The 24,867-nt window shown below is 36.4% G+C and overlaps 1 protein-coding gene across 3 annotated transcripts in view; it reads left to right on the forward strand.

Annotated features, from left to right (window-relative positions):
- Positions 1-24,867, forward strand: part of XNP (ATRX chromatin remodeler XNP) — a 664,672-nt gene that overhangs the window by 259,653 nt on the left and 380,152 nt on the right. For all 3 annotated transcript variants that reach the window (XM_090383634.1, XM_090383636.1, XM_090383635.1), the window contains exon 13: positions 6,595-6,851. In XM_090383634.1, the coding sequence (XP_090239760.1) occupies positions 6,595-6,851 (257 nt within the window). The remainder of the gene's footprint in view (positions 1-6,594; positions 6,852-24,867) is intronic.

The raw sequence follows: 24,867 nt of genomic DNA on the forward strand, positions 1-24,867 counted from the left end.
ATAACAGGGAGTATATGATGAGAGAATTGTTGATCAATTCGGCCCTGGAGAGATTGTGCAAGGCTCAAGGAGTAAAATTTTTCCTAGCTTGGTCTGTGCGTGTTAACAGGAGAGACTGCTCCTACAGGGATGGGGTTCACTTAAATAGAAAGGGTGCAAGAATATTTCCTGATGCTGTTGAGGCAGAGTTAGGTGGGTCAGAAAACTGCTAGCATTTGGGCGGGAATACACAGACTAATAGATTAACAGTAGCTGCTGGCAGAGGTGAAAGTGATTCTTGCACTGCTTTTATTGAAATGCAATTGAATAGCAGCCTGAAAAGCAAGGTAATTGGGATTTCAAGGACTGTTGGGAGTTAGTGAACAAGTAAATATATGGGCTGTGTTAGGGTAACTAAGAGTAGAAACAGGTGCATGTATACTTGCATGTACACCAATTCTATGAGTATAGTTAATAAACTTGATGAGCTTGAAGTGCTAGTCAAGACATCAAAGACAGATATTGTTGGGATATCAGAGATGTGGTGTCACACAGACATAAGCAGTGCAGAATTGGAATTTTGGGAGTACAATCTGTACAGAAAGAATGGACAAGACAGGAAGGGAGGAGTTATGCTGCTAGTTAAGAAACACATAAAATCTAAGGAAGTGAATCGAATTGATGTTGGTGGACAATGCAATATTGAATTTATTTGGTGTGACATAAGCACTGGGAAAGGAAAAAATGAGAGTAGATGTATTTTATAGGCCTAATGAATCTCATGAGTATAATGAGCAGTTGTGCAGAGAAATAAGAGTGGGCCAGTAAATCAGAATGTCTTATATTGGGTGATTTTAATTTTACAGAGATTGACTGGAATTTGTGGGTTGGTTACTCCCACACTAGACTTTTGTGAATTTATTGGATGATGATTTTCTACAGCAGCATGCTCAGTAGGCAACTAGAGGGAGTAATATTCTTGATCTGATTATGAGTAGTGATTCTTCATGCATTATGAACCTGCAGATAAAGGAACCACTAGGTGGCAGTGATCACAGTGTGCTGAAGCGGGATTTATTCAAAGAGGTAACTACCATCAAGGGTAAAGGCTTCCCTTTACCCTTGATGGTAGTTACCTCTTTGAATAAATCCCGGTTTTAAATTTGACCACGTTGGTCTGAGCCAGTATTTAAATTCTATACGGTGGGACCAACTGATTATGTTACCACCAGCAAATTCAAAATGGGAAACGTTCAAAGAATTAATCTTGGAAGCTACTAGGCTTTTCATACCAACTGAGGAATATTGTTCAAGATTTAGGCCTAAATGGATGTCATTTGAACTAATTAGACATGTGGCAGAGATGAAAAATGCATGGGATACATATAAATTAACAGGTGACACAGAAGCCTCTGTTAGATATAAGCTGGTCTGTAACCAAGTCAAAAAGGAGGTTAGGCGGGCAAATTACGAGAAATCTTTGGCAAAGGACACAAAGAAAAAGAGCACAAAGAGTTCTTTACTTATGTAAACTGTAGAAGGAAAGGGATGAATCAGATTGGACCACTTAACATAGATGGGTTGAGTATTGATAATCATGCTCAGGTAGCTGATAAACTGAATGAGTATTTTGCATCTACATTCACACATGAAGAGTTATTCAATGAGGGGAGTGCCAGAAGTTTATCAAACTCTAACAGGGAGCTAAATGATCTTGTAATAACTGAGAGCAAAGTGGAGGAGCAATTGTTGAACTTAAACATAAAAAAGACACTTGGGGTAGAAGGGATCTATCCAGGTATATTAATGGAGGCAGCAAAGGAAGTAAGTAAACCCTTAGCCATAATGATGAGAGCTTCCTTGGACTCGGGGGAGGTCCCCATGGATTGGAGGTGTGCAAGTGTATCACCAATTCACAAAGGGGGAGGGGGGGTTCAAAAGGTGACCCAAGTAACTATAGACTGTTAGTTTAACTTGTGTTCTGGGGAAAATAATGGAATCACTGGTTAAAGAAGCATTGCAGGATCATATAGACAAGACTGCAATTAAAGGAAGGTCTTGTTTGACCAATTTGATTGGATACTATGATGTGGTCACAAAGGAACTGAATGCCAAAAATAATTTTGATATCAAATACTTAGATTTCAGGAAAGCTTTTGATACTGTTGCACATTGAAGACTGCTGTACAAATTGAAGAGATATGGCATTAAGGGTAAGTTGCCATAATGGATAGAGGGTTGGTTGAGTGGGAGACAAGGGAGATTGGTAATCCATGGACACTGCTCTTCGTGGACAAATGTTTTTAGTGCAGTTCTCCAGGGTTGTTGGGTCCATTGTTGTTTTGTATATTTATCAATGAAGGTATATTGGGTTTAATGTCCAAGTTTGCAGATGATACAAAGTTTGTCAGGGTTGTTAACAAAAGTAATGACAGTATGCTACTACAACAGGATCTAGAAAATTTGGGCAGATTGGCTGAAAAATGGCAACTGAAGTTTAACATTGACAAATGCAAAGTACTGCATATGGGTAGCAATAACCAAATATGAAGTTTGCTGGGCACTGCAGACAGGCTGTCAAGGCAGGTCATGGACTCTTGTCAATGATATATAGGAATTTTGCTAGCTGGGACAGGGAGGTGATTATCCTGTTAAACAAGGCAATGGTCAGGCCACACCTAGAGTACTGTGTACAGGTCTGGAGGCCTCATTTTAGGAAGGATGTAGAGTTGCTAGAAGAAGTACAAAGAAGGGCACCAAGATTGGTGAGGGGAGCAAAGGGGTGCTCTTACCAAGAAAGGCCTAAGTTCTGCATATTGCAGCACCTGGAGGGTAGGCACCTGTGAGGTGATCTGATTGGGGTGTATAAGGCCTTGAATGGCTTCAGCAAGCTGAATGCTGATGGGATTCTTCCTCTTGCTCAGATTAAGAACTACAATACTAATGGCAGAACTAGACAAACATTTGGAGAGAATGGATGGGTGAAATGGGTAGAGATTTTTTTTTTTTTTTTTGGCTGATGCTGTATAAGCTTGCTTTCTTGCATCATATACCTCTACTAATGCTAATATACAAAGGATACTAGGAAAGTTTTGCAATACAGCTTTGTTTATTTAATTTTTTCAAAGTAATTTCCTCTACATTCAATACACCTCTCCATCCTCCAAAACCAATCTTTAAACCAGTTCTGCCAAGTTTCACTAGGGAGTAAAGCACACTCGTTGTCCCAAGCCCGTAGAAGGTCCTCATCACTGGAAAACCGCCTCCCTTTTAGCTTCATTTTCACATGCGGGAACAGGGCAAAGTCGCAGGGAGCAAGGTCTGGACTGTAGGGAGGGTGCTCGAGAAGTTTCAGTCCTGTCGTGGTCAAATATTTGGTGCAGGCTTTGGCGCGGTGAGCTGGAGCATTTTCGTGATGGAGGTACCAGGTGTCCTTTCTTGACTTTGGAAGCAGGTTCTTCATAGATCCAATGACTTTAGGCAGGCATTGTTCAGTATACCACTTATGACTGTCTTCTGCGTGTCCAAAACGACACGTTCCACAATTCCACTCGATTTGAAAAATACAGCTATCATTTTCTTCTTTACAGATCGGGATTTTCTGACAATTACGGGTGTGTCGTCATCATGAAAGACCCAAACTTTGTTTTGAGCCTTGGTCGGCAGATCGTAATAGTACAGCCAAGTCTCATCACCTGTCACGATGTTGTTCACGTACCACTTTTTTAACATCTCCCGGCACCAAGTCACACGTCGTGTCATCTGCTCTTCAGTCAGTTGATGCGGCACCCAGAGAGAACAAAGTTTCTTCACGTGCAAATGATCTTGCAGAATCGAATGAATTGCTGGTGCATCTAGGCCCAAAGTATCCTCTATCTGTTGGTAGGTCACTCGCCTGTTTTCGTCAAGCATTTTCCTCACAGCAGTAACGTTTTCCTCCATAACTGACGTTCGTGGCCTTCCCGGCCTCTCAGAATCCTCCAGAGTGAAATTTCCCCTTTGGAATTCTCTATACCACCTGAATATCGTTGTACGATGTGGACAATCATCATCTAGTGCAAGAGTCAATTCTTCTAAGCACTGGTCTATGGTTAAACCACGCACGAAATTATACCGCAAAACTGTCCTTATCTCATTTCGTGACCACGATGCCATCGCAAGCACTTTACACTCTCACTACTAATGAATAACTGAGCCCATCGACTTGGTGCGGCGGCTACTATGCACGTATGAACATGTCTCAACATGCAGCAACAAGCAGCTTCCTGTGATTCATTGTTGCGTCATATTGCAAAACTTTCCTAGTACCCTTTGTAAACATGTTTTTTATTACAAAAAAATATACAGTAAACCATCTGTTATCTGGAACAATTAATGTCGAACCTCTTCCAGATAATTGAACGTAAGACAAAATTAAATAAATTCTGTTATAATGTATTAAGTTAAAAGAAAAAGACTTTAAATAGCATGAAAAAAATGAATTTATTTAATTAAATAAATAATAATGACTTATTTATAAAAATTCACACATTTACATATGTATGTATATTTGAATAGGAATTTTACTGCAAATTTTATGCAAAAAAAATTTAAAGTAATTTTTTAAAATATTCAGTTGTTCTTTTTTCGTTTGTTGTGACCTATTTTTTTTGCTGCTAAATCTCTCAAAATCCTTAATGATATCAATTTGATTATATCGCATTCTTCCTTGTTTTCTGCCTATTTCAGTGCTGTTTCTTTTCATTGATATTTTAAAATAAAAAATAATAAATTGCACAGTTTTGTTCCAGTATTATTCTAACCGAATCTTGAGCTTAACTAAACATAATATGAAATGAAGAGAACAAAATATGTCATGGAAAATTGGGTTCACAGATGCAATGACTAAACTCTTATCACTCATGGTTTCCGAGAAAACCGATCAGTCCTAATCCAACATTTCACCAAATATATGACTTAAAAAAAGAACAGACAGAATACTCTTATAGCATAATAAACATTTGTCTCAAATAAAAAAAGAAGAAAAATCAGCCTTTCAAATTATTCCGGATAACCGGAATTCTACTGCTATTTCAATTACTAGAAATTTTTTTCAATTTTTTCCCCCAATTTCACTTAAAGATAAATATGTTTATGTGCAAGAAACAAAGCTATCACGTGAATATAATAAAATCATGTTTCCATTTAAGCATTGTGAATGACGCAAGGAAGAGTAAATTTCATTCATGTCACTTCAATTTAATACCTGCCACTCCAATAGAGTGCATGAAAACTTCACTGTAAAAGAAAATAGGCCAAAATTCACCACTGCATATAAAAATTTATGAAATAGATTGTTTGTTTTTTTTTCACTCAGCAGAATTTTTACACATCACTATCGTGGTGGAGTGGCATGGATAATTTAACAAACTTGCTTTGTTTTTTTTCCAAACACATCAAACATCCTAGTTTTTCTGATATGTCTTGTTCTTTAAATTTTTATTTCTATTCCTTCAATTTAACTTTTCATAACAGGGTCACTATTCTCTGTACAGTTTGATGAACTCTGTAACAAATATCTTTGAACATTTTAACAGCTTAACAGCAATACACAAAATTAGAGACAGGGTATAAACTTTGTGATAACTGTAGCTTGTCCAGTTGGGAAAAAATTTTAAAAGAAAGGAGACATTTTGATGAACACCTACTTCAAGAACCAACAGATAATGAGGTGTTTAAATGCTTTTAAAATCATTACCAATTTGGCTGAATCATGAGAAGAATTGAATCCAAATTGATTACATATTTGAAAGAAAATGCAGAATCTTGCAGTGGAAAGAAAGATTAACTATTTAAAACAGAAAAAAAAAATGCAATTATTTTAAAACTATAAGCATGTACAGTACATAATGTGCAAATCATAAATGCCTATTGCTTTACATTTTTTGTTAATAATTTTCTCATGCTTTGCCATTTATACTGTAGATAGAGTGCACTTAAAATTGACTGCCATCATCAGTCCCAGTTAGTTTCGTATAACTGGGATTCTATTGTATAGGTGTTACAATTTTAAACCAGTTATCAGCACAAATAAATATTATTTGCTTTCAAGTTATTTCAATTTTAGTTTAACATATAAAAAATTTAAAACTGACAGCTTATGCTGGTATAATAGAAATTACCACACTTTACTATTTATATCCATGATCAGGATAGTTGATGAACAATAGTTTCTTAATAACCATTGAGTATTTCTTTTTTTGAAATAAGTTTATTGCTACAATGCCATAGGTCTTTTCAGATATGCCTTGTGTTTGGGATGTGGTCAGACCCTAAAGGAAATAAATAAAATTAATGAGGAGATATTTTTTTCACTTGTAGGAGGGACAAGAACAAGGGATCATTAATATAAAAGTTTACCTTCTAAGGGTTTGAAATGGGAAGTTTGGTATAGTTCAGAGCAGAATTTGGTGTTTACTTTTTGGTGATAGGGAAAATATGAGGTTTTTTTTGTTTTTCCCAGAAAAAGTCCATTTTTTTTTAATCATTTGGCTGTTCCAATATTTATATTTTTAATTTTTTTTTTCTCTTACAAGTAATTTCGAGAATTAATAATCCTTTCATTTACCTTCCTAGGAGTAAAATTCATGTGGGAATGTACTGTTGAGTCTCTAAAACAACTTGAAACAACTACTGGTTCTGGTTGCATCTTAGCTCACTGCATGGGATTAGGTAAAACTCTTCAAGTTGTTGTTTATCTATATACAGCATTGAAGAATGAGCATTCAGCCAAACATTTACGTACTGCCTTAATAATATGTCCTTATAACACAGTTCTGAATTGGGTTAAAGAGTTTGAAATATGGTTAGATGATGAAGAACTGGAAATGAATGTAAGTGTTCTGCATTTTTTGACTTTTATTTTCAGTTTTCAATTTCCAGATTATTATATTGTAATCAGAGTTAAAATCATTAACATTAACAGTGTTAAGCTAAGCTATACCTATGATCTAGTTATTACATCACAGCACATAAGGATTCATTAATATATCATCAGTCATTAATAGTTTAATTAATTGTTAGGCTGTAAACACCTGAAACACAGTATCATATTTTTCCCTCTTTCCATTTGGGGTCCTTATAGAAGCTAATGGATGTATTTGCATTTTGCATATTCCTTCATTCAATTTGAGTCCAAAAATCTTGGTTTTTTTTTTTTTTTTTTTTTTTTTTGTTCTCTTAGCTTGTCCACTCTACACTTCATCCACTCTACACTTTTTTTTTTTATTATTTTTGAGAAAATTAATGCATGAAGTTTGTCTTATTTATATTTTTTAAATTGTGACTTTTAAATGAATCCTGCTCATTTTTAAATGAAACTGAAATGGTTTACCAAAGTTCTGTAATTTCTTCAACTCTACTATTATTCATGGGTAATGTGTAAATGTGCCTTTCTGTTTAGTTTGTATAAACATACCTTTAGCAGTTAAAAATGTAAGCCATTAAAACAAACATTTTTGCAAATCACATGAGCTAAGAAAATATACAAACTACTAAGACCAGGGTAATTCTCATTAAATAAATAAACTAACTGACACAAAAAAAAGAGGAAAATAGTACATTCCATTGTCCCAACATTAGAAAGCTTTGCAGCAAATACACCATAAATTCAACCTTATAATTTCAACATTACCTCTCTTCTTTCTACATTTAACTGTCTCTTCATTAACTATCTTAACTGCAAACAAATTAAGCAAAACAAGTATTTTCAACTTTAAATGATAGCATTATAAATGCACGTCATATGTACAGCAGTCACATGTCTTTTTGACTTCTATGATTACAGATGATCATTTTGTTTTCACTTCAGTGCTACACAAGCAGTGAAAAATACAGCCACCAAAGGATACAAGTATAAAAATTAATTCATTATATTAGCAAAGTAGTAGTAGTAGTAGTAGTAGTAGTGGCATGTAATGCAAGAAAGCAAGTGTATGAGCTTATGCAGCATCAACCAAAAAAAAAAAAAAAAATTTACAAAACAATTCCCTCTGAATGTTTGTCCAGTTCCTCCTTAAATTTATTTAACCTATCAACTTCCACAACAACAGATGAAAGTTTGTTCCAGCAACAAACCACCCGCTAGCTAAAGACAAATTTTCGCACATCTGTTCTACAGCTGTCTTTTCTCAATTTGAATTTATGCCCCCTCAGGTTGGTAATCTGAACAAGTGGAAGAATCCCATCAGAATTCAGCGTGCTCAAACCATTCAAGGCCTTATATACCTCAATCGGATCACCTCGCAGGTGCCTAGTCTCCAGCCGCTGCAATTTGCAGAACTTAAGCCTCTCTTGGTAAGAGGATCCCTTTATTCCCTCCCCAACCTTGTTGCCCTTCTCTGTACACACAGAGTACGCTCTGTACGCTCAAGCAAATCTACATCCTTCCTAAAATTAGGCCTCCAGACCTGTACGCAGTACTCATGGCGTAACCTGACCATTGCCTTATACAGAGGGACAATCACCTCCTTTTCCCTGCTAGCAAAATTCCTGTATATCATTGACAAAACCCCATGACCTGCCCTGGCAACCTGTCTGCATTGCTCAGAAAGCTTCATATCTGACTGCACAATTACTCTCAGGTCTTTTTCATTTTCTACCACCTTAAGTTTAGTACCACACAGTTGATATGTTTCTCTGGGGTTACTTCTACCCTATGCAGAGTTAAACTTCAGTTGCCACTTCTCAGCCCATCTGCCAAAATTTTCTAGATCCTGTTGCAGTGGCACACTGCCATTACTGTCATTAACAACCCTGTCAACCTTTGTATCATCTGCAAACTTCGACACTAAGCCTGATATACCTTCATCAATATCATTGATAAATATACAAAACAACAGTGGACCTAACACCGAACCCTGTGCGACTCCACTAATAACATTAGTCCACGAAGAGCAGCACCCATTGATTACCACCCTCTGTCTTCTACCACTCAACCATCCTTTTATCCGTTATAGCAGCTTACCATTAGTACCATTCTGCTCCAATTTGTACAGTAGTTTTGGATAACAAGCAACAACCAGGTAAGTGCTAACTTATTAAGTTAATTATTATTCTTTTACTTTTAATGCATGCCATAGTATTAGTTTACTGTAATATTAGTGTTATGTTCATAAACTAACAAATGGAATGTAGAATTTTACAGTTCATTTTGAATTAGGTTTCTAGCTCAGATATGTCAGCTTTCTTCACTAATACTAAACTACGTAAGTGAACTGATATATGCTTAAATTTTAGAATAAAATTGGTGAACAGTATACGTTTAAAACATATGAATATACAGGGTGTTTCGTAACGGACACAACCATATTATAGGAATTTTAACAAATCACACAAAAGAAAAATAAATTTCACATACAGTCAGTCCTCGTATAACATGTGTTTACACTACACGAATTCGCTTATGCACTATTCGCCTTTATGTTTACAAGAAAATACAGTCGAACGCGGAATCACCCCAGCTGAACGCAACACGATAGGAATGAAGAGGAGATTCTGAAAATGTATTTGTTTTTTATATCAGTGAAGGGGAAACACATTTCACCATAATAACGTAAAAAGCAACACAATTCCAGCTATCGGTATAATCGCAAATGCAATTAGATCGAGTTTACTACCAGTTTATAACAGATTCCATTAGCAGAAAGGCAACTGGAAATTGTTTTTATTGTTTTATGGTAGTAACCCCTAGAAATGTGCTTTAGTAAAATGTGAGGTGATAATAGTGTATCTCTGCCTTTACAGTGTTGTTTATTCAGTTGCTACACGCGCGCAGCTTTGTTTATGTGTATCAAGCGTGCCTCCTCCTTTTGTAATTGTGCTTTATTCCCTAAAAATGAGTAAAATACTTAAAAGGTGTGAAAAGGAAGCGTCCTAGTGAAGACACTGCAGATTCACAGAGAAAAACAAAAGCGATATCGATAAACAGAGGCAGACTGGGTCAAATGTTCTTATCGGGAAAAATTTATAGTGGCCTCATACTATGGTTTATGGCCAAAATCACACCGGCCTCCAGCCCACCAGGGTTTCCCCGGTAAGGCTAATGGCCAGTCCACCTCTGTGGATAGAGAAAAAATATGAAACGCTTTGAGCAAAATGAAAGACCATGTGATATTGCACGTGCTACAGACCTAAATGAGGCAACGCCGAGAATTACAAAGATTGCAGAGAAAATAAAAACAACTTTCATAGCAGGAACAACTCAAAGTGTAATTAAAATCCATTAGATTAAGACACAAAGAATTGGAAGAGATGGAATGGCTGTCATTTGTTTGGATAGAAAATCAAACAAAAAACAAGTTTGCTTACGTATTACGTATAATAATAAATAATTGTAATAAAATACTTAGGTATTTTATTACGATTATTTATTGTATTTGGTAATGTTTTCGCTACAAATGTGTGTTCAATCTTGGGTTGTCGGCACCTAACCCTATTTTTCCCATTGGGCCTGTTGTTTATATTACACGATTTTGCATTGCACGAGGGTTTCTAGGAACACAACTATCGTGCTATACGAGGACTGACTGTACTTTCATCTTTACAACGGAAAGAAATTACACAACCTTTACAACAAGTGTTGGAAATGGTTTCCACTCATCTGGATGCTGGTTTGTACTCTTTTCGTGACATTTGCAGCCACCTTACGTAATGTTTGCTCAGTTATGTTTGCAATCTCTTTTTCAATGTTAGCCTTCAATTCGTCAAGAGTATGAGGATTTTTGTGAAACAGTTCACCGTTTAATTGTCCCCAAAGAAACAAAATCTGGAGCTCTTGGGGACCACAAGTTTTTTTGAGAGATCAAGCGATCTCCGAAAAATTCCTGTAACGTGGCCATCATTTCATTTGCTGTATGGCAGGTCTTCTTACTGTATGTAAGAAGAAAAAGAACTGTGTAAATCCAAAAAGACAAGAAATATAATGAAATCTCACTTAACAGACACCTCTTGTTGTGTACACTCAGGTTTGGATTACAACCAGAAGTGTTAGAAATTGTGTTAGACGACCTCTGTATAATCAACATTGTGGAGAGATTGTGTAACATACAATAACTCTCTAATATGAACACAAAAATTTAATAGGGGGCCCCCCCTTTTGGTATTTTCAACCTCCCTATATGTGATACTTTCAAGGTAATTGACACATATACAGGTAACCCTCGTATAACATGATATTTAGGTTCCTATAAAATCTTGTGTATTTCGAAACCGTGTTATATGGGATTAAGAACCAGTACAAAAAGGGAGGCTACATTCCAAAAGCTAAGAAAAATATACCATTTTTTGATAACTATCAGAAACTTAATTTATATTAAAAAATAATGATACCTGAAGAAATGTCTTACAAACCGTGATACATATATGTCAGATAATGTACATTCATTTAATTTTCTTCTTCATTGCTGCTAAGCACAATGAAATAAGAACAAGAATGCAGATCTTTGTAAATTTCATGGTATGTAGCTAAGCATTTTTGAAGTTCCCTTTTGAACTTTGTACTCCTTTTAGTCGATTGATCTGCATTCAAAAAATAAGATTCTAATTGCTCGGCTAAGTTTATGCCTTCCCATATGCTTTTTAGTGTAAAATTTGTAACTTCAGAATTTTCATCTGCACTGTTATCCTCAGTATTGGTGGCGCCTCTGTAGCCAGGTGGGCAGGAGCAGCAGTGCTTAGCAGATGCTTCTTGATTAGACCGGGGTTCGAGCCTGTGAACCACCAAATACGGAGGATGCGGGAAAGGTCAGGGAATGACCACCGCATATCCCCGGAGCAATATGGTCTTAGTTGCTAATGCTCCTAAAAACAAATAACAACCTCAGTATTGATTTGGTTTACCTCCGATGAAATTTCTGCCAAATCTGCTTTGCAAGCCTCATTTTCTGCCAGTAATTGAATGTCTTCAGTAGTCATATCATCAAAATCTTCTCCCTCTTATCGACTCAGCAAGTTGTACTATCACACTGATTCCATTTTCTGCTGGTTCTACCATATTTCCTGGATGACCATACATTTTTCCAACACGCATTTAATGTTGGCATTTTTTACTTAATACAGTTCTTAAGAACAAAGTTTAGTAATATGCATCTGGAAAAATTTACAAACAACCAAATAAAAAAACAAAATAACCTTACAAAAACCACTAACTCTTTAAATTTAAGGACTCCTTATGTGCTGTGTTATAATGACTAAATATATTAAAGTAGCACCACTTAATTTTCAGCACACCTCTCGACAAATTCACTTGGATGTGATGAGATTATAGAAGACACATAGTTAATAAGAATGAGAGACTTAGTTGTACTAAACCATTACTGAAGTTGTGGTTCAATTTAAATTTTAAAAAATTAAAACATAAAATTAATTAAACTCATTAAAATATGCGCATAAGAAAGGGAATGTACATTCCATTTCACAATTAAAATCATAAAGGTGGGAATAACCTTGAATAGATTAATTATTAATGAAAAGCCAATAGTTGTGCACGGTCAACTTTCGATATTCATCTTCAGTTAGCTTTGTGAAAAGGCTAACGTTAACGTTATTAATAAGAAGAGCTATTACCCAAGATGCAATTCAATGCACGTGGGAACTTTATTTGTGCCAAGTCCCAAATAGGGGAGAGGTTGATTGGGAGTGTTTTTTGTCTAATACGTTCAATGATGTGTGTCGACAAAACCATTCAATAATTAAAGCTTCATTTTGGAGAATTTTATAATTAGATTCCAATTTAATTATAGTAATAGCTGAATGAATCAGTGGATTGTGATTATGTGAAAAAACATGCATGTTCGACTTAAAAACTATTATTCGGGTGACATTCAAGTCAAGTGGACCCAATTTCGGCAAAGTCCGGATGGTTTCTGACAGCCAAATCTTCTACTTGCACCTTCATGATGGTGGAACTGTTAGTAATACTGGGTATAACTTCCATGCACATGCACACAGTAGGTGACCACCCAGGTGTGAACCAACGTAAGCAGGGGTCAAGGTGTGGCACCCACACCACATGGAGGAATGCTGTCCCTCTGTGTTACCAGGCAATACTAGGTGGTAGATGACCCTCATCAACCGGTGCAACACCACCACTTTGCTTATTGGCAGCTTGAAGTGGTGCAACCCATGTTTAGTCTCTTGAGCTCCAGTCAACCCTTCCCTATCTCTTCCATCAGGCAGTATGATTGATGACTTTTGAGGTTATGATGAATGATGGTGAGATCCAATATTCCTTACATTTCGAGAGTACAGCTCTAAAACGGTGTTCGCAGGCCGGCTGCTAGTTAGTACACTGGACCGAACCTATTGGTAACTCTCTAGGAGGCTTCCAGATCAGCTAGTGTATAATCTTGCAACCTCTACTCTGCCAGATAGTGACTGGATGGAGTCCGAGTAGTGTGTATTCGGGGGGGGGGGGGCATTGTCAAGATCACATTATGTCAAGGACCTCAGTATATTCTTACCATGTGTATGCCATATCCAAAAATTTCATTACTTCATACAGCATGTCCCCCACCCCACTTTTTCTTGCTATTAAATACACTGTGAATTGTCAAACTAATAGAGTAAGCTTATCGGCAAAAAGATCTAGACCTCCCAAACACTTCCTAGTTCATTTCACAAATATACGTGGTCTCAATTCAAATCTCAACGATGTCCATTTCCATTTGCAGTCTACCAAACCCCATGTACTTTTTCTGACAGAATCTGTTATCGGTTGATTCAACTACCGCTCATCTCAGTTTCCCAACTATTTACTGTATGATTCCTTTCGTCTCAAAGGTGCTACTTGTGCATATGTCCATTCCGATATTCCCTGTCAGAAACCTGGTAATTTGGAATCTCCTCTTTTCGATCTTCTCTTGCTTAAAATCTCTCTACCTCATTGTGTCACAAATTCATCTTTTCTCTCTACAGTTCTCCCAATTCCGCTAATCACTTGGAGCTCTTTGACTTCCTCTCTTTGCAACTTGACTTTCTCCAGTTCCACTTTCCTAACAATGGGGTAATTTTCCTTGGTGATTTTAATGTTCACAACTCCAGCTGGCTTCCGTTTTCTAGTCACACTGACCCAGCTGGTCAAGATGCTGAGGCTTTGGCAATTACTAATGATCTTGCACAGATTGTTCATTTACCTACAAGAATACCGAACAATCCTAACCATACAGCCAATACGCTTAATCTTTTTCTCACAAACAACCTTTCTAAGTACACCATCGAAGTGAGTGGTCCTTTAGGCACTTCAGATCACAACTTGGTGATTCTTTTCTCCAATGGAGCCTTTATCTCATAGCTATTCCCAACCTCGTATTGTTTGGCATTACAAGAATGCAAAATGGGATAACCTGCGAGATTTCTTTTCTTCTTTCCCTTATCGGATTACTGTTTCAAAACTTTTGATGTCATGTTTTCCTTGGTGACACAAGTAATTATAGACCTGTGAGTTTAACTTCTGTTCCAGGAAAATTAATGGAGGCAATAGTTAAAGAAGCACTGCAGGATCATTTAGACAAGACTTCAGCTATAGCTCGGACACAGCATGGTTTTGTTAAGGGGAAGTCTTGCCTGACCAATTTGATTGGATACTATGATGCAGTCACAAAGGAAATGGATGCAGTTAATAACTTTGATATTATATACTTGGATCTTAGAAAGGCTTTTGATACTGTTGCACATGGAAGACTGCTGCAAAAATTGAAGCAGTGTGGCATTGGAGGCAAATTGCTGCTGTGGATAAAGGAGTGGCTGAGGGGGAGAAGACAGAGAGTGGTAATCAATGGACACTGCTCGTCGTGGACTAATGTTATTATTGGAGTCCCTCAGAGCTCAGTGTTGGGTCCATTATTGTTTTCTGTATTCATAAATGATATTGATGAGGGTATATCAAGCTTAATGTCGAAGTTTGCAGACGATACAAAGGTAGGCAGGGATGTCAAGGACACTACTGACACTATGCTGCTGCAACAGGATCTGGAAAGGTTGAGCAGATGGGCTGAGAGGTGGCAAATGAAGTTTAACATTGACAAATGTAAAGTACTACACATGGGAAACAGCAACCCCAGAGCAACGTATCAACTCTGTGGTACTACACTGACAGTGGTAGAGAATGAAAGGGACCTGGGGGTGGTTGTGCAGGCAAATATGAAGTTCTCTGAGCAGTGCAGACGGGCTGCAAGAGTAGCTCATGGTGTATTGTCAATGATATACAGGAATTTTTCTAGCAGGGATAAGGAGGTGATTAATCCCTCGTATAAGGCAATGGCCAGGCCACACCTAGAGTACTGTATACAGGTCTGGAGGCCTCATTTCAAGAAGGATGTAGAGCTGCTGGAACGAGTACAGAGAAGGACAAGAAGATTAGTGAATGGAACAAAGGGGTGCTCTTATGAAGAAAGGCTTAAGTTTTGCAAATTACAGTGTCTGGAGACTAGGCACCAGCGAGGTGATCTGATAGAGGTGTATAAAGCCTTGAATGCTTTGTGCATGCTCAATGCTGATGGGATTCTCCCTTGTCGTGGAAGTTGATAGCCTAAATAAGTTTGAGGCTCAGCTGGACAGATATTTTGAACGAACAGAGGGGTGAAGTGGAAGCGTTTTTTTTTTTTTTTTTGGCTGATGCTGCATAAGCTTGCTTTCTTGCATCAAATGCCTCTACTAATATTTGCTTATGATTGTGTCAGTGAAATTATTCTTGTATAAATGAAATTCTTTATTCCACAATCCACATTAAAATCTCGTCCCTTATCTAAACCTTGGTTTTCCAATAAATGTGCTAAGGCTGTTCAAGAAAAGAACGTTGCATATCGTAATTGGCTTGTTTCCAATTCTTCAATTTCATTTTCTGCCTATACCAAATCTCGCAAAAATTGTAAAGCTGTTATTAATCAGTCCAAACTCGATTTTGAAGAGGCTAAGAGTAGAAAACTTGCTTCTTGCCCTAATGGTAGCTGAGCATTCTGGTCTCTTTCCAAAGCTATTGGCTGCAACTTTTGCCCATCTCTACTCCCACCTCTTTCAAAACCAGATGGTTGTGTTGTCACTTCAGCCAAGAATAAAGCTGCCGGCTAGCATCTCATTTTTCTTCCAACTCATGTATTAATGATCTTGGTAAAACACCTCACACTTTTCCCAACACGCTCCAGTCAATGCCTCCTGTGGTCTTCCGTCAAAAGGATGTCAGAAGGATTTTGACAAATCTCGATGCTAAGAAAGCTACAGGTCCTGATGGTATTTCTCCACTTGTTCTCAAAACCTGTGCTCCTGAACTTACTCCTGTTCTTTGCTGCCTTTTTTCACTTTCTTATTCCAAAGGTGTTTTTCCTTCTGCTTGGAAATTTGCTCATATCCAGCCAGTTCCTTAAAAAGGGTAACAAATCCCTCCCATCCAATTATCGTCCCATTGCAATTACTTCTACTCTTTCTAAAGTAATGGAGAAATCAATTAACTGCCAACTCTTAAACTACCTAGAAACTTCCGTCTGCTCAACAATCACCAGTATGGATTCAGTCAGTGTTGATCCACTGATGATATTCTGGCTTACGTTATCCATTTATGGACAAATTCAATGGAAAAGTTCGGTGAAACACAAACAGTTGCTCTTGACATCTCAAAAGCTTTCGATCGTGTTTGGCATAAAGGTCTTCTAAACAAGCTTCCATCTTATGGTTTGCCAACTATTTTTTGTAATTGGTTATCCAGTTTTCTCTCTGATCGCTCACTGAGGGTGATGGTAGATGGTTCTTTGTCTTCAAAACTTCTCCACTAATGCTGGTGTCCCCCAAGGTTCAGTTCTTTCTTCCACTCTTTTCCTCTTGTATAATAATGACCTTCTTCCATTCACTGGGAATTCTATTCATAGTTTTGCCGATGAAAGCACATTGCATTCCACTTTCCATTTTGAGAAACCTTGCCCTGCTCAATCAGCTTCAACTTCTCGAATATCCGCTACCAATTCCTTAAATGCCGATTTCCAGATAATTCTCCAGTTGGGCAAAGGCAACTTAGCTGATACCAATCCTTCTAAAACTCAGTCTTGTCTTATATCTCGCAAAAAGGATTCTTCTGCTCCTATGCTTATCTTTGGTGACACTCCGATTTCTAGGCAAGTTGATATATCTCTTTTGGGGATTACCCTGACTTCTAATCTCTCTTGGCACAAGCACATTACAAATATTTCTTCCTCTGCATCTAAAAACTTGGTTTTCTCTTTCGCTCTCTGCATTACTTTTCTTCCAAACAGCTGTTCACTCTGTATAAATCGCAAATCCACCCTACCATGGAATACTGTTTCCACATCTGGGGCGATGCTTCCAAAACCTCTCTCTCAGGCTGCTAGATTCCATTCAGAAGAGGGCAGTTAGGTTAATTAATGATTCATCTCTAACAGAGTCTCTCCACTCATTGTCTCATAGACGTACTGTTTCTGCTGCATGCCTTTTCTACAGATACTTCCATGGGCACTGTTCTTCTGAATTGGCTTCTGTAATTCCTGATCTCTCTTTCAAAACAGTCCGTACACTTGCTGCCACCAACCAACATCCATTTACTGTCCAACTTCAAACTCACAGGACCAACTTTTCATCTTCCTCGTTTATGCATTCAACTGCCGTTTTCTGGAACAACCTTCCTTCATGCGTATTTCCTAAAAATTAGTCTACAGAAATTCAAGTCTAATGTCAACAAATATCTTCTTTCATCTTCTCAACCTCCAACCCATGCACAGTACCAAGTACTATAGGTTGTAATACCTCTCGTGTTTGGGGTTTTCATAAAAAAAATTTAAATGATAATTCCCTTGCGTATTAGAGATTTTGGAAGTACCAAATTTAATCGTTGTGCTTACAGTATAACAGGCATTACAGTCAATTTGGCATTGAATTAAATATATACTATTATAATCCTGTGTAGTGTATTTTTGTGTTGTTCTATATGTATTGAATTTGGAATCTAGTTTATTATATGACAAAAAAATTAGTAATATTTGTGTTTGCAAAGACTTGCCGAAGACGTTTTCCAAATTGCCTCTGGTAAGGGAGAACGATTTGGGTTCCTAGTTTCCCCTCATCATGATTGTTGCGTTGACATTTATTATTAATTCTGTTATTAACATTGACAATGGTATCATTTATCAACCATAGTGGATACTTTCTATCTAAGAATTTTTCCGTGATGTATTTAAGTTCAATGCCAAAATCATCCTGTGTATAACTATATTTAACGGCATTATGTATCTGGTTAAAAAGAACCGCTTCTTTAATGTATAGAGGATGATGCAAATGAAAATGTAGAAATTTACCCGTGTGTGTTTTTTTTTTCCTGTAAATCCTAGTACCTAATCTTGTGCCCACTTTATAAATGGTAAGGTTTAAGAAATTGATTGACTTATCTATTTCAGTTTCGAGGGTAAACTTTAGTCTCTCGTGTATCGTATTGAATGTGTTAAGCAATAAATCTATAGTTTCCTTGTTACCAATTAGAAGAATGTCATCTGCATATCTGATGTAAAGTCTAAGATTAGAGGGAAATGGTTGAAGCACTTTTTGTTCGATGGAAGCCAAATAAATTTCTGACAATGGGGCTGATATACCTAGACCTGGAGGGAGACCGTATACCTGTTCATAAATTTTGTCCTGAAAACGAAATTGTTTTGCTTTAATTAAGAACGACTTGAGTTCCAAAATACTACTAATATTTAATATAGTCTGTTTAATCAAAGTGTCATCTGCGGTTAATAATTCCCTTAAGGCTTGCAAACCGCCTTCTGTGTGTGTACGTTCGTGTATAAAGATACAGCGTCAAAGGATGCAAGAAAATCACTGTCTGAAATGGTAATGGAATTGATATGTTCATGCACTTGTTCAGTTTTATATACTCAAAATTTGGAAGACCTCATGAGAGGTGAAATGATTTTGACCAGAAATGCAGATAAATTCACGTATGCGCAACGTTTGAATGATACAAGAGCCATAAAGGATAATCCAATTTATGCAGTTTAACAATATCGAAAATGTGAGGGAGAACATTGTTGCTTATGCCAATTTGTTGAAAGGTGCATAAACATATTTGTTTATTACTTCTAAGTCTCCTTAGTGTCATGTCTAATTTATTCTTAAGTTTATTTATATTAAAAGTGTCATTTATTCTATGTCGTTGTATCTGAAAGAATGTGTATCATTTTATCTACATACATGCTTTTGTCCATAATTGCAATGATGTCTCCTTTATCCGCCTTTTGTATTACGATATTGGGATTCTTCCTTAACGTCTGAATATCAACCAGTTGTTGTTGACTAATGTTAGACTTATTAGTTAATCGGGAGTTAAAAATTTCGTGAATAATCTGATTTCTATCTGGATGGTTATCCAGTTTGCCTTGTATCTCAATTATTGCATCCTTAATAGGGTAGTTATTACAACTTATGGCAAAATTAAAGCAATATTTTAAACCAGACAACACTGCGGTTGAAAACGATTGTGTGGAGATGTTTACAACAGACGTTTTATGTGTCTCGATATCTTTCTTATTGAGTGTATCCCACTTCTTGGAGTGTCTCTGTGCAATATAATTAACCTTGGCCCTAATACGTGTATTATTGTAATTTACGAATAGAGACCAACCCATGGGTGGCATCTCTTTTTTGAGTTCAAATTTAAGGTGATGTACTTTTTGCAGAAGGTGGTATTTCTTCCTGAATCTTTTTCCCAATTCTATCTTGACTATTGTCATAGCCATTCTATGAATGATATGCGGGTATTTTTTAGTCATAGAACAGCTATGACAATAGTCAAGATTAAGTGAAGATCAAGGTAATTATATTAATACTAATTAGACTTGTGATGGCCATGGATTACTCATGAAGCAGATGGCACAATTTGTTGTTAATATGCTCACCACTGCTGGTAAGGAATGTTTCCAACTTGTTTTGGTTTTCCATGTAGTTCCATTATTATGCATTATTTGGCAAGAAAATAAAAATGCCAAACTGAGAAATGCTGTTTCTAGAATTAAAGAAAAAAAGTACTGTAACAAGTCTGTATACAGGATTCAATTTGCTATATGTACACACAAAAAAAAAAAAGTGTGGAAATAGTGCTGTAATATATTTCTTTCAATAACAAAAAACTCTACTAATGGACTGCACAGATAATTTTTACCAGTAGCCCATAAGGATTTTCAGCATCCACAAGCCTCATTTACAAAACTAAAACATTAATGTATGAATAGAGTACACAATGCAAATTTGAAACCACTTCCAGGTGATAGAGGATAGCTTCAAGTTTTTGTTCACCAACCAGAAAAGTGCATTACACTTTTCTGGTTGGTGAACAAAATTGCAAACATTGATCATGGCAGAATTTACCAACCCTAAGCAGGTGCAGTATGTACCCTGGTTCAACAAGCTGCACTCTGCCACTGCAGGTACACAGTTTAAAAAAAAGCCACTGAGTGGATCCACAATTCTGCAATGATGTGGAAAATTCATAAAGGATGCTTGCTTGTGCATTCATCTTGGCAGATGTGGTGGCTGAACAAAAGTCAATGAAAGCACAGTGGAACTAATTTGAGGAAGTTTTTTTGAAAAGCCCAGGAAATCCGTATGACATGCCAGTCTTCTTGAATTTAGCATATAAAGGTCAACAGTGAGTAACATGTTATGTTGCTATCCAAAAACGAAACATACGAGTTATAGCTCATACAGAAGCTGTTGATCGACAACAAAACCAAGAGGTTGAAATTTTGTTGGTAAATTTCTTCACAATTACAGTTTTGTGATTATGCTGCTCTGTGCTGCAGCATGGACATTTTCCAATTGGTGAATAAAAACTTGAAGATATCCTCTATTACTTGGAACTTGTTTCAGATTTGTTATGTAACCGATTCATGCAATAACATTTTAGTTTTATGAAGGAAGTTTGTGGACATCCTGCACACTAGATATTCCTATATGTCGATAAAAATGATATTTGACATTAAGATTATTATTATATTGAAACTACTCTTATTATTAATTATCATGTGGTACATGATAATTAATAATATGGTTTATTAGGCTGTTTGCCTACATTACTATACATTAAGGTGAGATTTCACGTATCTTACCTATACCCACCATCAGACCAAGGTGTTGGGGAGAACAGAAAGTAGAAAGGGTTACAAATTTGAATATTTTAGAATATTTTATTTTATTCTAATTATTTTAGAATTATTTTAGAATAACATCACAAGTTACAGAGCAAATTTTTGAAGCAATTAGTACGTTTTCACGGACACTACGGCGGATTTTTTCTTCCGATTTTTTGATTGATCGTACCGTTGACTCATTGATTTTATGTTTTGCCACTGAGGAGACACTTTCACCATTAGAAATTTTATCTAATAACTCAATTTTATTCGCTAATGTCATCACTTTCTTTGATATTTTCACATTTCTCTTGTTATTCGTAGCCATATTTTTGTACGGGTTAGAAAGAACTTGTCCACAATAAAGTCACTTTCTTCCGTTAACACACTCGAAAAAGTCTGTTTTACACTGCAAAATGGTAGATTTATCATTTTTGTAAGCATATCAATTTATAAATTGATAAATTTATTCAATTTATAAGCATATAAATTAAAAGCAAACGACAAAACCTTCCATGACAAGCGCATAACACAAACTGAACAAGGCTTAGCGAGAAACATCCACGCTCGCAATTTTGTCACCCCTCTCCCCCCACCCACTGAGCGCTGTTTTGACCGAGAAAGATGATTTTAGCCACGCCCATGTATTTTTATGGCGGAAAATATTCATGGCGCTTTAAAATTCACATTTTTTTAGGTTTCATTTTATATTAAATCGACGATTGCGAAACCGCGAATACAGATACCGCGAATAGCGGGGGTTTCCTGTATCTGTAAATAGCTATGTATGTAGGGGCTTTTACAATTTTTTTTATATATACAAGAACTAACTTTATTAACTTTACTAAAATTCTCCCAAATGTTTCTACAAGCATATGTAAACAATGGGCTAAGCAATTAATGTGTAATAGATTTGGGTTGAAAGTCTGTATTGCATAAGTTATTTTTATCATATATGGACTAGTGTCACTAACAAAAAATGCAAACTTTTTTGCATTGAGTCGATTCCTGGTCTGGCAATAATAATTGCAAAGGATCAACCTGAAACTTTGAGTTGCGAAATAATTAATGTTTTTGAAAACCTTACAAGCAAGAAAATACAGACAAGAAAGTTATTCCTCTAATCTCTCACATACCAAATGCACAATATAATGACCATGAGCATGTCATTTCATTTTTAAACTTAACCTTATTCTCCAATATCTTGAAGAATTTCATGAATAATACCATCATAAATACCATGAAGATAATTCTTCTGGAATGGTTTAATTTATACATTTTTTTTTTTTTTCAAATATCATATAAAAAATGGATTGCTTAACATTTTTGCCCCCCATTTTTTTTCCGGCAACCTTTTTTGACCATTGGATTGGGGAGGACAGAGGCATTTTTGGACTCTCTTCTCACTATGACTGAATTATATTCAGCCTCTGGCAAAGGTTGCTTGACAAAATATCTGGTTTTTCTGCTGTCAAATTGGAAGAAAATTTTCTAAAAGTCAGGTAGTTTTCTCTCCAAGTGGGTTAAAAACTTGATGCAACGTATTTGCATCACGACTCAGTGAATGTGTTAACTTATTGAAAGGGATGTGACTGCTTTCCAGATTGAGGCATAGATCCTTTGAAAAGTTTGAAGTGACAACCAATCTGGCAATTTTTCTTTGCTTTTTTGTTTTTTGTGGCTTTCACTTGATTTCCATTGGTCACTCTGTAATTTTTTATTATTTTTTATTTTTGCTTCGTACGTTCTTTTCACAAATAATACAAAAGACAGTACTGACATTCATTGTAAAATCTGTTCTGTAATTGGAAATCCATGATTCCATAAGTCAAGCAACAGATTGGATTTTTTACATTTGAAATAAATGCTAACTGCCCATTTTGTAAATTTTTTTTATTGAATGGCTGAACTGTTGTATTACACATTCAAAGAATGTGCTATCATCCAGCATCATTTGTGCCACTAGAATGAAAGTCAAACACCACTGACTTGTTTTCCCATAAGCATATGTGCAACTCTATCATAATATTTATTAATTTTGTAATTAGTTTTGCAATGCAATTAAAATGTTTAGCTATATTTTCATTGCAGTATATGTTTAAATACAGTAAAATTGCTTAAAGTTTCACTTTACTCACTCTGAGATTCATTATTTATAATTGGAAATTGATATTTCCTCTGTGACCCAGAAAAAATTTGTTTTCATGGCAGATACTTTTTCACTTTACATAGAAAAATTAACTCTTATTCATTTTTCAGTGCGTCTGAAGAATGATTGTTAGCTTTTTATATACTTTGTACTTCTGTCTTCTGTTCGTGTTGATTGTTGTTATTTTATATTTTCAAAATTAGTATTAGTAGTAGCAAATGATGCAAGAAAGCAAGCTTATACAGCATCAGCCAAAAAAAAAAAAAAAATAAAACTCTCCATTTCACCTATCCATTCCCTTCAACAGTTTGTGTAGTTCGTTCCTCAAATTAGTATTAGCATTAGCATTAGTAGAGGCATATGATTCAAGAAAGCAAGCTTATTCAGCATCAGCCAAAATAAAAAAAAAAAAAAAAAACACCACTCGCATTTCACCCCTCTGTTCGTTCGAAATACCTGTCCAGCTGAGCCTTAAATTTGTTTAGACTATCAACTTCAACAATGAATTTATGCCCTCTCAGGTGATTATTCTGAGCAAGAGAAAGAATCCCATCGGCATTGAGCATGCTCAAACCATTCAAGTCCTTATACGCCTCTATCAGATCACCTTGCCGGTGCCTAGTCTCCAGACTCTGTAATTTGCAAAACTTAAGCCTTTCTTCGTAAGAGCAACCCTTTGTTCCATTCACTAATCTTGTTGCCCTTCTCTATACTCGTTCTAGCAGCTCTGCATCCTTCTTCAAATGAGGCCTCCAGACCTGTATACAGTAGTCAAGGTGTGGCCTGACCATTGCCTTATACAAGGGAATAATCACCTCCCTATTCCTGCTAGAAAAATTCCTGTATATCATTGTCAAGACACCATGAGCTACTCTTGCAGCTCATCTGCACTGCTCAGAGAATTTCATATCTGCCTGCATGATTACCCCCAGGTCTTTTTCATTCTCTACCACTGTCAGTGTATTACCGCAGAGTTGATATGTTGCTCTGGGGTTACTGTTTCCCATATGTAGTACTTTACATTTGTCAATGTTAAACTTCATTTGCCACCTCTCAGCCCATCTGCTCAACCTTTCCAGATCCTGTTGCAGCAGCATAGTGTCAGTAGTGTCCGTAACAACCCTGCCAACCTTTGTATCGTCTGCAAACTTGGACATTAAGCTTGATATACCATCATTAATATTATTTATAAATACAGAAAACAACAACGGACCCAACACTGAACCCTGAGGAACTCCACTAATAACATTAGTCTACGTTGAGCAGTGTCCATTGATTACCACTCTCTGTCTTCTGCCACTCAACCATCCATTTATCCATAGCAGCAATTTGCCTCCAATGCCACACTGCACCAATTTGTGCAGCAGTCTTCCATGTGCAACAGTATCAAAAGCCTTTCTAAGATCCAAATATATAATATCAAAGTTATTCCCTGCATCCAGTTCTTTTGTGACTACATCATAGTATCTAATCAAATTACTAATACAAATTACAAATACTAATAAAGGAATTACTAATACTAATTTTGAAAATATAAAATAACAACAATCAACACGAACAGAAGACAGAAGTACAAAGTAT

The sequence above is a fragment of the Mastigoproctus giganteus genome, chromosome 10 (assembly GCF_048544385.1).
Source record: "Mastigoproctus giganteus isolate SK-2022 chromosome 10, ASM4854438v1, whole genome shotgun sequence".
Taxonomy (NCBI): Eukaryota; Metazoa; Arthropoda; class Arachnida; order Uropygi; family Thelyphonidae; genus Mastigoproctus; species Mastigoproctus giganteus.